At 31.6% G+C, this 18742-nt stretch overlaps 1 protein-coding gene across 2 annotated transcripts in view; it reads right to left on the bottom strand.

The window, feature by feature from the left end:
* Positions 1–5851: 5851 nt before the first annotated feature.
* The window catches only part of LOC134728169 (TPR and ankyrin repeat-containing protein 1-like), a 59077-nt gene continuing 46186 nt past the window's right edge, over positions 5852–18742 (bottom strand). For both annotated transcript variants that reach the window (XM_063592660.1, XM_063592667.1), the window contains 5 exons: positions 18380–18705; positions 16633–16797; positions 15140–15386; positions 10772–13869; positions 5852–9005 (listed from right to left, as the gene is read on the bottom strand). In XM_063592660.1, the coding sequence (XP_063448730.1) occupies positions 8847–9005; positions 10772–13869; positions 15140–15386; positions 16633–16797; positions 18380–18705 (3995 nt within the window). In that variant the 3' untranslated portion in view covers positions 5852–8846. The remainder of the gene's footprint in view (positions 9006–10771; positions 13870–15139; positions 15387–16632; positions 16798–18379; positions 18706–18742) is intronic.

Here is an 18742-nt window from a genome sequence, read left to right as displayed (position 1 = left end):
TATATTATTAGTGACCGTTTCAATTTCATTTAATCAATTTTATTATTTAATCAAAAACTTAAGTGTAATGGGCGTAAACAGAGCCCATAAAAAAACTAATGCTAATATAAATATCGTTTTATAAGAAACGTAAATTGTTTTGTCTTGATTACACAACGAGTGTTAATGGTGTGTTCCCATTTCGCCTTAGTTGTGAATTCCAGGTAAAAAAGGTATAAAATATACTAAGGCCAGATGGGAATTGAACTAAGGCGAAATGTGAATTTAGATAAAAATATTAAATAAACAAATTAAACCTTTGTGTTTTTATAGCAATTTAAATAACATGTAATTAGGGATTTGTTTCTCTTTAAAAAAAAAATTTAAATAAATTAAATGATTTCAGAAGTTGTGAAATCAGGAAAAATCTACAATAAAATAAATGTAGTTGGAAAGTTGCTTCTCTTGAAATATTGTTTGTTGATATTTAATAAAAGTTGCAATTTTTTTTAATTCATGCAGTTAGAAAAATCAAAATGATTTAATTATCATTTACATTATGCAACACAAAAAGTTTAATAGAAAGGAAAAAAAAACATATTTTCCCACGGACTTGTTTAATTACATATCAGAAACTTTAATAAAAAAAATTATTAAAAAATCTCCAAAACTGTGCTAATAATATATCACAAATAAATTATCGGTTGTTGAATAACCCTTTCTAAAACCACATTGGTTTTCGTTTAAAATCATGAATTCTTCAGAGAAAAGATGTAGTCTCTCGCATAAAATTGCGGTAAAAAGTTTCCCCATACAACTCAAAATGGTAATTGGTCTAAAAATTTTGGGGTCCAACTTGCTACCTTTATTTTTATAAACAGGCTTAATGTAACCTACTAGCCAACTATCAGGTATAATACCAGTGCGAAATATAACGTTGAATAATTTTTCGTAAAATTCAATGAATAAACTAGCTGTAGACTTGATATATTCATTTATTATACGATCATCCCCAAATGCTTTATCATTTTGCAGGTTTTTGATGCCCTTAAGAATTTCGTCTTTAGAAATTTATCTGTTTAGATCTTCATTAAGCCTATCAACATCATTCGGGTTTAGAGTTGGAATATTTGTATTTTCTTAAATTTTGGGCGGCGTTCAGATTTTTGAAAAAATTGAATACTTTGTCAGGTTGGTCTCTCTTTTTTCTACTGTTAAGTAATTTCCAATACTCTTTTGAGTTATTTAATCTCAATGTGTTTATTTTTTTTGTCATTTTCTTTCTATGAGCAATAATTGCTTTATCTAAACAAATTTTGTATTGTTTCTCTGAAGATTTCATAATTTGACGATTTTCTTCAGAACTAATGTTCTTAAATTTTCTTTTGAGTTTGCGATACTTTTCAAATAAGTATATCAGTGCCTTGTAATTGTATGATATTTGTCTTTATTTATTCCATAAAATGTGAAATGTTCATGCCCTAATAAGACTTTATTTTCAAAATATATTATACATTAGTAAAAAAAAAAAACACAGGAAAAAAAAAGAGCAACTATAAAAAGTGGACACCAAAATTGAATAAAAAAAATATATCATTCTTTAAAAAGTATTTAATGGTAGAATTTGACATCAAAATAACAAATATCAACTAATTGCAATGCAAACAAAACATAACTTAATTTTATTGTTTACAGAAGCTCCCATTTCGCCTTAGTTAATTCTTGTGTACCTGAAAATTTGTACTAAGGCAAAGTGGGATTAATTTTATATATAAATTTTGACAGCTAAGGCGAAATGAGAATAAGCCGTGTTAATCTGGAAATATAACAGATAACATACCGTTTAGTAAAAATACACGTGCTACTAAATGTGTCGAGACGTGTCAAGATCACACCTCATAAAAAATGTACAATTCACCTGCCAATATTGCACCTAATGAGATTAACTAATTGGAAAATTGATTTCAAATTGAAGGAAAATTATTGTCCCTCTTTTAGCTTAAACATGGATTCGAAGCTAAACATTTGAATATACGGTTTAAAAATTCCCTGTTTGAAAAATTTGTAAGGGTTCCACGGAACACAGTGTCTCGCCTACTTTTGCTGTTAATCGCAGGCTCGACAAAAATGAGGAAAAACATTAATAACAATATTCCTCTTGATACTATCTTATGATTGTAAGACGCTTCTGTCCAAGTTTGGTAAAAATCTAGGATAGTTAATGAATCTAATGAATGTTTTGAGAACTTTAACTGCAGCCTGTATAAAATCTAAGTCCATTTAAAAGTTAAATACAGAAAAAATGGAGTTGTTTTTTTACAAAAATTACTTCTGGATACTATCTTATGATCATAAACAAGCTTCTGTCCAAGTTTGGTACAAACCAACTTTGAGGATAGTTTAAGAAAGTTATTAAAATTCTAAACACTTTAACCACAGAGTGAATGTAATGTTTCCCCTCAGAAAAAACTAAGTCCATTTATAAGTAAAAAAAGAAAAAAATGGAATTTTATTTTTACAAAATTCACTTCTGGATACTATCTTACGATCATAAACAAGCTTCTGTCTAAGTTGGTAGAAATCCAGTATAGTTTAAGAAAGCTATTAAAATTTCAAAAACTTTAACCACAGAGTGAATATTTGTGGACGCCGCCGACGACACCGACGACGACGGAATGTAGGATCGCTTAGTCTCGCCTTTTCGACTAAAGTCGAAGGCTCGACAACAATAAAAAAGGTCAGTTTTGTGTGAGCAGATCTTGAAGGAAATAAATCTGGAAAAACCACCTTAAAAGCGTTTTTTGTTGTTGCAAAAGATGCTAAATCTCATGATTTTCATAAATATATTGTATAATTTTGTAGTTTGTCATATTTGCGTGTGAAGTGAATCCAGTAGAGTTAATGAGTCCATTTGTTTATATCAATCTATAATGCATCATATGTTGATGACGAAGCAAGCAGTTATAGTCTTTTACGACAGTTTTTAAAACTACAATGATAATAGATTCGATACCATCACATTGTAGTACCATTAATTATCTATTCATTAAATGAGTGTCTATAATAATCCCTAAATATTAAGAGCTAACGAGACATGTTAAGACGGTGACTGGGACTATTCAGCTAATAGTAAGTATAACAGTCCCAGATAGTGGGTACCCCATGCAAATGTGTATTTTATAGATTTTTTTCTCCGCCTCAGACGATTTATTTCGGCCTTCAAGAATGCTTAACCACACAAAATGATATAATTCTATTGTATTACCTTTTTAGATATTCATTAAAGCAGAGTATTTAATTCCTAGCCATTAAGTTAGAACAGCCGAGCCAGCGTGTTTAAAGGTGTGTACTCCAATGCGTATTTTTTAGAATTTGTTTTTTTCAGCGTCTCGGACGAATTTGTTCGGCCTTAAATAATGATTACCAAAGAAATTTGATACAATACTATTGTAGTTTCATTCTTTAGCTATTCTTTAAAGCAGTCTATAGGCTACACATTTATAACTGCAAAGATATATGTCGGAAAGTTGTACCACAACGAGTATATTATAGAATTTGTCATTTCCAATGTCTCAGACGAATGCTTTCCCTAGAAATTCGATACAACCCTATTGCAGTGCCATACTTGATATATTCATGAACACATAGTTTTAATCTCTAACTGTCGAGCCAATATGTTGTACCTCAATGTGTTTTTCTTTTCTTGCTATAAAATTTGGCTTTTTCTTGTTATTTAATGTCTTGAACGAATTTGTTCTGCCTTTAGGAATGCCAAACCAAGAAATACGATATAGTTCTAGTGCAATTTCATTCATTAGCTATTAATTATTAAAGCAGTCTATAACCCTAGCCATAAAGAACTGCCGAGAATATACGTCGGAAAGTGGGTATCCCTCCAATGCTTTACAGGAAAAGTTATCAGTGGCCAAGAGGCTCCCAAGAGCCTGAATCGCTCACCTTAATTTTTTTGCTTAAATCTCTCATCAATGATTATTTTGGCTTTTCAATTTATTTAAATCGTCATATTTTCTTCAAAAGCAAAAAAAAAAAATCATTTTCTCCTATGTTCTATTTTAGCCATAGGAGCTATGTTTCTCGACATACATGGAAATAAAATATAAAATTTAAACTAGATACTCTGAAACTCATTTAGCCTAAGTTTGGCTGAAATTGATACAGCAGTTTCAAAGGAGAAGATTTTTTTAAAGTAAGTCAACATGATGAACAAACTGTGAAAAAAAGTCTTTAAAGGGCAATAACTCCTTAAGGGGTCAATTGACAATTTTGGTCAATTTGACTTATTTGTAGATCTTGCTTTGCTCAACATTTTTGCTATTAACAGTTTATCTGTATCTATAATAATATTCAAGATAATAACCAAAAACTGCAAAATTTCTTTCATGAAAATCATCAATTCAGGGGCATTATACCTGAAAAACCAGTTACCCAATTCGGCTGAAAATTTCAGGACAGGTAGACCTTGACCTAATAAATACTTTAACTTCTTGTCTTATTTGCTCTAAATGCTGGAGTTTTTGAGATAGAAGCCAAAAACTGCATTTTACCTTGTGTTCTATTTTTAGCCATGACGGCCATGTTTTTTGACGAAATAGAAAATAAAACACAAACTGTATTTTATACACCCTACTGATCATTCAAATGTAGTTTGGTTGAATTTGGTTGAGTAGTTTTAGGAGAAGATTTTTTAAAGTTAGCAAATATGATGAACAAATTGTGAAAAATTGTCATTAAAGGACAATAACCCCTTAAGGGGTCAATTGACAATTTTGGTCATATTTAACTTATTTGTAGATCTTACTTTGCTGATCATTTTTGCTGTTTACAGTTTATCATTATCTATAATAATATTCAAGATAATGACCAAAAACTGCAAAATTTCCTTAAAATTACCAATTAAGTGGCAGCAACCCAACAATGGGTTGTTTGATTCATCTGAAAATTTCAGGGCTGATAGATCTTGACCTATTGAACATTTTTACCCCCATGTCAGATTTGCTCTAAATGCTTTAGTTTTTGAGATATAAGCCAAAATCTGCATTTGACCCCTATGTTCTATTTTAAGTAACGGCGGCCATGTTTTTTGACCGATCAAAAAATCGAAGCACAAACTTTGTGCAAGATAATCTAAGGAACAATCATGCTAAGTTTTATCCAAATCCATTCAGTAGTTTCAGAGAAGATGTTTGAAAAATTGTTAACGACGACAGACGCCGAGTGATGAGAAAAGCTCACATTTCCTTTTAGGAAAGGTGAGCTAAAAATGAGATAAAGGTCAATCACATACACCTTCATACAAAATTTACACCACTGCCAACACCTCTGAAAGTTGAATGCTCTGGGAGCATATTGTTTTACACCTGTTCGTCTGTCCTTCCGTCCCATGTATATGGGTATATAGTTAATCAGGATAACTCCACCTACAGTTTGAGTGCTAGGAAGTTTTGACTTTGCTGGCTGTTTGTACATAATATATTATATTGAATGTGTGCATTTGGTCAGGGTTTTGATTTTTATTACTATTTGCTTTTTTGTGAAATAGTTGAAATTTGTCATTTTTTGGAGTAATTACTTGTATAAGAGGTCCTCCTTCAGTGAACCATAAACCTAGTATGTGCTCATATGCTCAACTTTGTGTATGTTAAAATATAACGTTGCCTCTGCAGGGCATGCATCATCTCCCAGACACAATAGTATCTCAAAGAAAGTCTCACATTGACTTTGTTATAATACATTTACTTCAGAGTGAAGTGCCATCACTTTGTCTAGTTTTACCATACTTTCAATACAGTTTTCTTTTTTTCTATCCCCCCCCCCCCCCCCCAATATTGATAAATAATAAAAAATAAAACAATTTTCTAAGAAACAATTTATTTGAAAATTAAACAAAATTAACAAAAACAACCATAGAAACATTTGTACAAAATGTTCTCAAAAACATATTTTCAATAGACAATAAAGAAAAAAATTATCAGCAAAAGCATATTTACATTAGTCATTTGTAGTGTGATATAACTTCATATAATATTGTATTCTATACAGAGAGTTGAGTATCAAAATTATCAAATTATTATCAAACTGAACTTATGCAATTATTTCAATATTTCACAAAGACAGGGTTTGAGAAGTAAATACAAAATAAAAGGTAACCTTAAATCTGTAATTACATGACTTCGCTTTACTAAAGTATAAACATAGGTTACAGAATGACTTTGATATGTTGAGGGTTATTATATTTTGCAGCAAATGACAGAAACAAATTTTGAATAGCTTATCATCACATGGCTTAGGGATAGAAATTTATGTAATTATCTGATTTCACATGGGTAAATTAAGAGAAAAAAAGATTCTAAGCTATAATTTAGAAGTCAAAGATGGCCGTACACAAATTAAGTCCAATAATTATATGTTATTACAAAGCAATGCTTATCTAAATATATAAATGGTCAAAGAATAAATTCTGATGATTTCTACCTTCATACACAAATGAATTCATTTTAAATAAAAACAATTTTATTAACTAAAATATTTGTTTTAGTTTATTTTCTTATTTTCTTTACATGTGACAACCTTATAAGACCATAATGGAAGATATTTAAATCACTGGGAATTTAGTTTAAAGTAGAATTGTATGTGTTAGGTTGAGATACCATATTCCGTCGTGTATAGTATGCAGCTATGTATAGTCAGCACCCCCTTTTCACCCCCAAAAATAAAATTATCATAAAGATTCACCAGTATTCACAAGGCTTTTGACATAATAAGTATATTTTCATTGATAACATAAAATAAAGTAACATTGTCATGAAAATAAAATTTATTTGTATAAATGTAAACACTTTTAGGAGAAGGACGAAAAGTAAGGCACACACTTCAAGCTTTTCTCCTGTTTTGTAGCAATCATCTTACAGTATACATTTATTGTTTTAATCCTGCAATTAATCTGTGGCACTTTGACAATTATTTCTGTTTTACATTCGAAACTGTTTTCTTAGATTTTATATAGAAATCTTCATTGTTCAAAACAATCTGCATAGAGGACCCCAAAAAGGAACAATAAAGTTAAAATTACCATTCCCTAATAACTTAAGGTGGTACCTAACACTACAGGGAGATAACTCTGTAAAGTCAGCCTAACGTTTCAATAACGTTGTGTTGTAAAAGGAATATTAAGCTTCTCAATGATCAAAATTGGTGTTTGTCAAACTGCTAATTATAACCAGTGTATTTTTTCTGACAAAACAGTTGGTTCAAAATTTTTATATTTTTGATTGAGAGTCAAAGTAAATACTTTTTGACAAAATTTTATGAAAATTAAACGAGCCAAATTTATTTTAGTGAAAGTGTTGGGTACCTACCACCTTAAGTTTGATAAAACAAGTCTTCATTTGAAAATCTGTCATTTTGCACAATAGTTGGCTGACTGCAGGATAACTTTATTTGCCAAGAATTTATTGGCATCTGAATAGACACAAGACCAAAATGAAATTTATTTGTTGGAAAAAACAGGGGTTACATTTAGTTCATATACTGATTTTTCAAACAATTTTACAATTACAAGCTTGCTACATAATAATGCTCATTTTATTCGAATCTAGATACATATTTGAGCAAACTTTATATGACAATATATCATATTCCCTTTTTTCCCAAACTTTTGAAATACCACACTAAGAAAATGGCATTCAATTTTATCTAAGCTACAAAATGTAGTTATGACATGTATTTCTTTAAATTTTCAAACCTATAAAATAAATTTCTTAACAAGGATAAATTTTACAATATAAAAGGTTGCAAACAATCATATTATATATAAAAATATTGGTATTTTAAAGGCAGTTGCCTTGAATTATAAAATTTGGATGTATTTTCAGAGGTCAAACTAATGCTGAAAAAGGTATAATGATACTACATGAGACAGAGTGGCCCTAACTAGTGATATAGTTCACAATTTGGTTTGTGTAAGTCTTTCTTTCCTTGATTTTGCATCCTCTTTGAATTCATTGAACAAAAAAACATCCCCCTTACAAATTTTCAATCAGGTTCATCAAAGCAAAAACATTGAGTAAAGGCGGTCAAGTAATCTCATTTTACTGCAAACTAAAAGACTTTGAATATTTAAAAAAAATTTCATTCAATTGTAAATAATTCAAATATAGACTAAATACACCTCATTCCAAATCCGTTTCATTAAGGTGAAATTGTGACTTCTTTCAAACCCATTTTGTATTGGTTTTATTTGGATCAATGATTGACAATTATCAAACACAACAGTTTTGTATCTATAAAAAATTTGAAAAAAAAAAATAACTTGAACGAACAGAAGAGTGCTATAGAGAAAGACAGTTATCTTTTATGGTTCACAGCAAAATAAAAATAAGAGTTTTACATTTTGTTGCTAATAATCAGATATTTAATTAGATCTCCTTTTTTCCCCACAGAAACTGTCTTAAACAATGCTTTTTTTATGAGAAAAATATTGAAACACAACATAATCTGCCCTGACATACAAGGTAACAATACGCTTGAAAAAAAGAACAGAAAGTAACACACATCTCACAGTAACTTGGTTATATCAAAGTTTGGAAAAAACATAGTGAGGAACTTGCAAATTACATATAAATTAATATGAATATTGATCATACTGTTTTTCAAGATTTCATTCGCTCAATCAAAATTAAAAATAATACTTCATAGCAAACAGAATAGAAAAACTCATAAACTAATGAAATTATCTGCACATTTTTGTGCAATATCTTTATCAAATATAAATGAGATATCAAAATAAAAGGCAAGCGCGCTTTACAGGACGGTGTTTATAAATCTTTTGATCCAATTCGTAAGATGATTTATTTTCCACGTCTTTTTCCTGCCTGTTTGTACTTGCTATTGTAATACTCTTTGGTCTTTGGTTCACCCACCACTGGCTCCAAATCTTCATAGTAGTCAGTATCATCATAATTGTCTTCCTGTCGATATTGCTGAACAGGGGTCTTCTTCGAAGAGATCTAGAACAAAACAGATTGCATTGATATGGGATAATATTGTTCTTGTAATATTTTTTGGCTGAGTTTGATTTCTTATACTTTCATTTTATTTTGTTTGTTTTTGTGTGGTTTATTACAACTGTATATTTATATTTTAAATAGCAAACAAATAAAACAAGAGTGCACACTCTGAAATGTCTCACCTTCTTTACCTATATAACCATTGATATTATATTTATAGTTCTTAATATAAAGCTTTACTACAAGTATCACATAATCTTAACACGATCCAAGAAAATGAGGTCAAGGTCGTATAAACAGTAACCTTAATATCATTCCATTAAACAAATATGCTTGAAATAAAGTTGGACCTTTTACATATCTAAGAAACAAACTTGACCGAGAAAACTTCACATTGATCAATGAACCATGAAAATGAGGTCAAGGTCAGATTAACCCTACACAGAAACTAAAATTAATCACAACAAACTGCATGTAAAATATAAAAAGATGCCATTGTTTAAGAATCAAGAGATACAACTCCATAACAAATCACACAAGTTAAAATTATCAAAATCAAATCTAAACTCAATTTTGTCTTTAATTTAGAATCAACATATAAAAATACAAGAGTGCACACACTGAAATGTCTCACTTTCTTTACTAATCATTGATTTTATGTTGATAGTCCTAAAAATAAAGCTTTATTACAACTGTCACATAAACTTAACATAAACCAAGAAAACTAAACATTGACCTTTGAACCATGAAAATGAGGTCACAGTCAGATGAACCATGCCAGGTAGGCATGTACAGCTAACAATTCTTCCATACAACAAATAAAATTTACTTTTTGCTTATATTTTAAGAAAAACAGACCAAAACACAAAAGCTTAACACTGAGCAATGAACCGTAAAAAATGAGGTCAAGGTCAAATAAAACCTGCGCGACTGACATGTAGATCATGAAATATTTCCATACACCAAATATAGTTGACCTATTGCATATAGTATTAGAAAAAAGGCCAAGACTCAAAAACTTAACTTTGACCACTGAACCATGAAAATGAGGTCAAGGTCATATGACACCTGCCAGATAGACCTGTACACCTAACAACCATTCCAAACACAAAATATAGAAGACCTATTGCATACAGTATAAGAAAAACAGACCAAAACACAAAAACTTAACTATAACCACTGAACCATGAAAATGAGGTCAAGGTCAGATGACACCTGCCAGTTGGACATGTACAAATTAAAGTGCTTCCATACACCGAATATACTAGACCTATTGCTTATAGTATCTCAGATATGGACTTGACCACCAAAACTTAACCTTGTTCACTGATCCATGAAATGAGGTCGAGGTCAAGTGAAAACTGTCTGACGGGCAAGAGGACCTTGCAAGGTACCCACATACCAAATATAGTTATCCTATAACTTATAATAAGAGAAAATTTAACATTACAAAAAATCTTAACTTTTTTTTCAAGTAGTCACTGAACCATGAAAATGAGGTCAAGGACATTGGACATGTGACTGACAGAAACTTCATAACATGAGGCATCCATATACAAAGCATGAAGCATCCAGGACTCCCACCTTCTAAAATATAAAGCTTTTAAGAAGTGAGCTAACACCGTCGCCGCCATATCACTATCCCTATGTTGAGCTTTCTGCGACTTTTGTCGCAGGCTCGACCATAAAATGGCTCTCATTGAAATTATATTGAAATTACTTCTGACCTATTTTTCAAATTTGATCATATGAAATTTTATAATTACCTTTGATTGTAGTACGTATTTATCCAAAACATACTCATAAATCAGCCTTCCACCTCCAACCATCTCCTTAACCATTTGATGAAGATGTTGGTCTCTCCAGTCTCTATTTTCCAAAATGTATTTAATTTGTTTAACAACAGTGTCATATGATCTTATTGTATGAGCAATTTCCAATGTACAATCTGGATATAGTTTCTTGATTCTAGAAGACCTCAGTTCATACATTTCTATGAAGGCTTTCATTTTATCCACGTCTCTCTTTAGGTAATTATTGTAAGCACCCTGGAAAAGTTTGAACTCTTGCTGTTTACTTAAATGACTCTCTGATCTCTCATGTTTTTGTAATGGAGTCAATCCACAATAACTTTCTCCTATTTCTTGTGATGTAGTTGCAGCCTCTTTGCTAGGATCTACAACAAAGCTTTTAATGTCACTAAACCATTTCTGAAGAATATTACCAGGTGCAGTAGGAGAGGTAGGCTGGTTCAGAACAGGATATTCACTGTCCACTGGTTCTTGTTCCCTCTCAACAATTCTTTCCTCTGGTTTGAAATACACTCCACAAATACCACATATTTTATCATTCACAATAATATCTCTGAAAATGTCAACTGATTTGGATTTGTCCATTTTATCTTGCTCTATTTCACAGAGTTCTCTCAAATTCTGGCAATTAGACAAGAATTTTACATGTTTTAGGAAGTTGAGAATGGTTTGAGCTGATTTTTTCTTTTTTTGTTGCTCTTCATACAAGACATATTCTGCTCTTATTTTTTCCTTTTCTTCAGTAGATAAAGCAGTTTCTTCTTCCCCAAAGTTTGTTTGGCTAGCAATGAAAGTATTTGGATCTACAACAACTTCTCTAGTTTTAGGAAGAAAAAAAGAGTCCTGAAATATTGACATATCAATGTCAGTGTCTATTTCAATACCATGACGACGATTCAGCCATGGCTGCCACCAACAATGTAACAGTTTTTCCTCTCTCTGCTCAAGTAAGGATTTCAGACAAACCACAATATCTTTTATGCCATTTGCCTTCTGGACACCTCTTATTGCCTGTGTTAACCTTTCGGGGCAATGTTCTGGGAGCCTAATTTTACATATCTCCCCAATTACATGAGTTTCTGACACTTTAAATACCGTGCTCCCCATGTTGCAAACAAAGACCAAGCTTGCCACCAGCACCCTTTCTGCAATTGTAATACTTTCTATCCTTTCCTTTGAATATTCATGTTTTCTGGTAATAAAGTCTTCTTCAATACTGTCTAGGGGCTCAAATGATTTCATACTTTCTGTCAATCTTTGAAATACCAAATTGATTATGTTCATTTTCTTATCTGTACCAGCCAAAATAGCAACAAGGCTTTCTGTCTTGTTTCTTACCAGATCCTGCTCAAGGTAATGACTATATCTATTTATAGCTTCTAAGGTTGGAACTCCCTGTTCACCAAGGAAACTGGCATCTACAAAATTAACAATGGAAAGGTATGATGCTGGAATGACAAAGGACATCTCTTCTCTGGTTGTAAATTTACACTCCAAACAAAAAGCTGTTACTGAAAAGAACTCAATCCACATCATCAGAAGATTCAAGTCTGGTAACATCGGTTCATGGTTCTTTTTTCTCTCCAACTGAAGAAATTTTGAAAATTTTCTCAGGGCACCATCTGGATTATTGTTTGCGCTTGAAAGGTGTTCATAAGATTCAAGAAATTGTCTTCCCAAACAGTGAACTAAATCCTTTTCCAGGATAAATCCTAGCTCTTCCAAGGATCTAGGTGATATGCTTCTATTTCTGTATTCAGAAAGGAGATCCTGTTCAAATTGCCTCAATATCTTATACAATGGAATGGTTGGAATATTGAAGAAATTCATAATAAATATAATATTCATGAAAAGCTCCACATTTTTCTCTCTCATTTTATTGTTTTTGTCTCTCACCCTGTCATACCTTGCTCCTAACATACTTTCCAGTTGCATTCTCAAATACTTCTTTTGTCTCAAGGTCTTCTTCCAGTGAAATACTTCACTATTGGTTGAAATAGCAATGCCCTCTTTCTGACAAAATCTTGTATGTAAACTGCTTAATAAAAGCTTGCAGGACACAAACTCCTTATCTTTTGGAGTCAAGAATATTTCTTGTAGCTGCTTAAACTCATTTGGCAAAATTGAAATAGCTTCTTCTCCAGATTTAACGTAATATTCCAGTTCAACAAAAAGAATATCTAATTCAATCAACTTTCTAAAGTTGGCATCTGTCAACTTGCTGTGAAGTCCCTTAGAACATGGTGTCTGACACTCATCCTTAATACCAATATTGAACAGTGAACATTGTCCTAACATCTTGTGTTGCCTTTCAAACTCTAAACATAATCTGTTGTACCAATGTTTTCCTTTGATCAAAAAATCCTGTGCAATACTGAATCTGGCTTTCTGTTGAGAAATTTCAAACTTCATAAGCTTTTCATTAATATTTGTACCTTGTGATTTCAACACTCCCAGAATTCTTGGTTTCAAAGTTGGATTACACATCAATTCTGCATCAGTTTTATTTTCCAGACCACAAAACCTTAGAATCTGACCTAGCCTATGTTTGTCTTCAAGACCTGGTTTGGTTAAGACTTTCAGCACACCATATAAATTTTGCATTCCTTTGACAACCTGGAACAGATTTTGTCTGTCAGCAAGATCAGAGTTGTATACCATCCAATTCATACAATCCAATTGAGCTACTTCATTTCTATATGGTTTGGCCTTATTAAAATGTCCCCATGAAAGTTGCATCCAAGATATGTCATCTGTCAGTTGACCCAACAAAAGACTTGCTTCCCCAGCTCCATTCTGAGAATCTCCATACTTGTAACAATTATATTCTTGCAAGTTTTTGAACAGATCAAAAGCTTCTTTCAATTTTTCCACAACTTCTTCTTTCTTTGCAGAAATGGCACTTCCATCAAACTGAATGCTAGTCTGAATTTGTGATTCTACAACCAAACAGTAACCAATCCAATCCTTTCTACCTAAATCTCTAGCCAATAGCAGTGCCTGATCTATCTGTCCTTGGTCTATATATATTTGGGCAGCATCATTCTCTTGTCCTAAAATAGAAATCTAAAAGTAAACAAATGCACAGTTTATGCAGCTAAATGTTCATAGTTCCTTTTACATGAAATTCCCAAAAATCAGGTTAAAGGCTGATATAATTTCAATCATGGAAAAAACTCCTCTCTCACTCTCCATTCATTTATCGTGTATCTGATCATTTGGTATTGATGAAGTTTTAGATGTGGTATTATAAGTAGTATATATATATATAAAATTGAGAATGGAAATATATATATATATATGCATCTAGCTTAGGAGAGACAAAACAAAAAGCAAATGTGTTTGTATTTTCTTATTCTACAAAAAGAGTAGATATTATATTTATAGTGGGTAAAATTTCACCAAATTCTTTCACTTTATAAAACAAGTTGTGCCTTCAAGACTTTTCCTCAATATTGCAAAATGTAAAAAGTTCAATTATCTCTCCTTTCTCATCAAGGGTCAGTTTCTATTCTCTAATCAATTTCTTCAGGTAGGGTTTTACAACTGAGTATTAAAGTTTAAGCAATATCTGTCAAGCTGTTTAGAAGGACTCGTTCTTACAAGAGAATATCAATGCATATTGCAATATTAAAGAAAAATTTAGATTATTTCCCCTTGTAGGTTAGGATTGTATTCCATTATAAATATCTTCAGGGGAATTCTAAGACTGTAAACATGGTAAATGTTATTCAATATATGTCCAGCCATAAGCCTCTGGACAAAAGGACAAACAGATAGCTTATTCTTATGTACAGTGTTGTCACTCTTTTTTAAGAAATTAAATTCAAATATTTTTCCAGGAGTATCAGTAGTTTTCAAGGATAGCGTTTTTAGCATTGAGTTTAAAATTTAGCTTGATATATAACATTGCAATTAATTTTAAGACCATTTTCATAAAGCAATTTTACCCCCTCTAGTGGCCAGTATTAATACCTTTTCATGGGTACTCAAGGGTACTTGTTTACCATAAGGATGAAAATTTTCGAATGGAAGAACCAATAAGCACAAGGGAGGTAATTCATTTTTTTTTGGCAAGCAGCACTTTCAATGATTTTTCCCTGATTTTTTTCTCAAGTTTCACTGCCATGTTCACCTCAAATTTTTTCTGTTCTTCCAGTTGCATGACAACCCTGAATATACTCTTTAAAACGTGACATAATAAACATAAATTGAAAGCTGAAACACAACATGATCAATTTAGAAGGGTAAGTTAAAAAATTTTATAAACCTTTATGCACTGTAAATTTTGTACATGTACTATGACAAACATTACATGATTACCATTATCTCTGAGGATTTTAGCTGCATGTGACATGTATTCATTCTGATGGTTATGGTGCTTCCTCAAGAAGTCCACTCTGTCCTGGATACTGGACAATCTGTTTAATGATGCTAACATCTTTCCAACATTCTTGGCAGTATGATACATCCCAGCAGATACATAAGCTAACTGTTCCTCTGTGTGCTCCTTACGTGGAGCATGCTCCTTCAAATGTTGTGGTAGAACCATACCTTTCTCTTCAAATTCCTGAAAATAAGCCAAGAAAATCGTTGGATCTTAATTCTTATTCTGTATATGCACTTCATTATGATGATTCAACTGAATAAATGAAAGTTTATATGCATTCAACCTATGATATACAGGCCAGAGTAGTATGGACAACCCCAATTTAAGTGATTACAGATCTAGAAGATTCTTGACTTAAGTTTAAAATAAAATAATATCCATTTCTGATTCTGTACAAATACTATGGGAAACTCAATCTGAGGAACTAAAATATGATGGATACAGCTATAAAGTGCCTCTCTTGGTATATTTGTCAAAAGGTTAACATCATAGAGAAGTACAAAGTTCCTATATGATGTGACAATTACTTGGTAAGCTACTTTTAAGATTAAACCAAAACTTTTAACCTGAAAATGTACAAGTATACGAGTATTACACATCATATTTCCCTATTCAGTGAAGCTTACATCTGGTTGGAAACCATAATTAAAACTTTACATTGTAATGCACATGTTTATTAAGTTTTAAGTTAGTGCGAAGACAACTTCATTGTTAACTACCTAAAACCCTAATTTTAACCTGTAATGGGAGGAATGGACTGCCCTGTGATATTTTACAAAACAACTTAGGCGAATGATTTGCGATTAGTTTTCCCCCACAAAAATTATGCTTTTAAATACAAAAAAAAAAAAAACCCAACTAACAAGAATGTCCATAGTAAACAGATGCCCCACTAGCACTAGCATTTTCTATGTTCAGTGGACTACGAAATCGGGGTAAAAACCCATATTTGGCATTTTTATTTGAAAGATCATATCACAGCTAGTGAACAGGTGTATTTAAAAGTTTTGATTGAAAAAGATGATTGGACTTCATCACAAACTACCTTGAACCTGAACAGGGACAGATGGACATACAAACAGACGCAGACTGAAAAACATAATGCCAATAAATTGGACATAAAAAATTGAAACTGCTGTAAGCACTCAATACTATAAATTAAAAAAAATTAACATAACCTTATAGTATATATTAGTATGACAAAATATTTACCTCATTTAATTTGATTTAAACAGATTTTTCATTTATACATAAAATTGAGAATGGAAATGGGGAATTTGTCAAAGAGACAACAACCCGACCATAGAAAAAACAACAGCAGAAGGTCACCAACAAGTCTTCAATGAAGCGAGAAATTCCCGCACCTGGAGGCGTCCTTCAGCTGGCCCTTAAACAAATATATACTAGTTCAGTGATAATCACATACCTTTTTCTGCATTCTGAATCTTTTGAGTGTATCAAATGCCATGTCATACATTTCTTGTTCATACAAAGTATCTATAGCTTTATCAAAGAATCCCAATCTCTCATAACATGCACTGCTTTCTATTGGACGTCTCAACTTTCTGTATGTTTCAGCTGCTTTTTCAAGCTAAAATAAATATATTTTTTTTCAATTTATTACAGTACATTCCGGTTATTTGCATAGCCTATTTGTCAGACGAAATTATGCAATAAAGCGGAGTATGCTTATATCCGAAATGCCAAATTACGGAGTCAAATAACATCGATAGTGCAGATCAGCAAATAAGAAAGATGAACGTCCACAGTCCACTTACAACATATTGAATGCTTATTTATTCTAATAAAAGTTATTTGTCTTCTGTCATACATTTTATTTCATTGAGTATTCTTTCAATAAAGTTTATAAACACATTTTGTTTTAGTTTATTTATGTACCGACTTTTCCTTTACCTGAGATACGAAAATAAAATTGTTCTAAAAATAGATTTGTTTCTATGACCCGGATGTACAAATTAAATTGTTGTGCTTTGTTTGAAATAAACTGTTCAACGATACTACACAGTTTATAATCATTGTAAACAATAATTGTGCAATGAACTGCCTTTGATATTCAGTATTTACTGATTACACAGTGATGTAACGCTGTTACTTTAACATCGTTAGTTTCTATGCAAAGGTGATGGGGCCCTGCACGGGTTATTTGCTGGACACGAGTGTTGAAAGTGAGAAAATTTAATAATTAGAAGTTAATTTTCTTTTAAAAAAATATTAAAAAGGAAAGATTGATGTATAAAATTCTTCAACCATATATAAATGCCCTGTAATATTTAACATAAATGTAGATCACCCAATCTGAATTACGAAATTACACATTGGATAATGATCGATAATTAGCAGGCGTTAATGTTTTAAAAATTCACCCAAAATATAATCTATGAACAATGTTTGAAATCCAATCAATAATTAACACCTTTTGAGATAGAAGATTATAGAATGGTTGTGTTTTTACAACAATCAGCTGATTGACATTTTTATGACCTCGAGGCTTAAAATAGAATATGGGAAACTTTACCTGTGTACACATCGAGGCCTTTTCTATAATCATATAAACACGAAAGATACTGTTTTAAAACTTTATTTGAATAACACACAAGTAAATGTGAAATAATAATGAAAATTATGATGCATTCAAGAAAAATATACTTACCAAATTGCCGTTTCCGGTCAAAAATCTCGTCAGTTTTAACTGAGCATATCTAGCTGGAGATTATTTCCTATGCAATAAACCGAAATGCCACTTGTAAGGCTATGCATATAACCGGACAATTTAACATTAGGTGAATGGGAAATGGTTTTGTGCAGGAGAAAAGTATGCAATTAACCGAATTATGCTATTAAGCGGTATGCAATTAAGTGGAATCGACTGTAATATGTTAATACATTAATATGTACTAGTCCTAAGTCGACATTCAAATGCTAATTAACTTCTTATTGATCCCATTTTTATACTTTTAATGATTTATTCTATTGAGAATATATTTTGTAAACACTGAAACTTTCCTAGGGAGTTTTTATAGGCTTTTGCAACAACATATAAACTACTGACCTTTGCAATTTTACTGTTTTCAAAGTTAAATTTGTTCAGATGGTGATAACTAACTAATCAATGGAAAGCAATAACAGCCATTTTGTACTGTCATGGAACATACCTGACCCATTTTCTCATATAGATGAGCTAGAAGTTCCCTCTCTCTGGCATTCTGTAAGCACTTGGCAGCATAACCGGGATGGTTGACTTCTAAATACTGTTCTGCAGCTAACATAAACTCCTCTCTCATTTTTGCAGGGTTGTCCTTTATTCTGGAGGCTTTCAGCGCACTCTGATGAGACATTGCTACTTTCTCCTTCAAAGGTTCACCTCCTTGTCGATAACATTTAGCTGCTACTTCATACAAGTTATGTTTCATGAAGTCTTGTGCTCTTTTTAACCATTCTTCTGGGGTAGATTCTTCAGCAAACATTCCATTAGTGGATACTATAAGAATTATATTAAAAAGATTAGCATTATTTAT

This window comes from Mytilus trossulus, chromosome 1 (genome assembly GCF_036588685.1).
Source record: "Mytilus trossulus isolate FHL-02 chromosome 1, PNRI_Mtr1.1.1.hap1, whole genome shotgun sequence".
Lineage (NCBI taxonomy): Eukaryota > Metazoa > Mollusca > Bivalvia > Mytilida > Mytilidae > Mytilus > Mytilus trossulus.
Note: the sequence above shows the minus strand (reverse complement) of the source record. Positions and strands in the feature narration are given on the sequence as shown.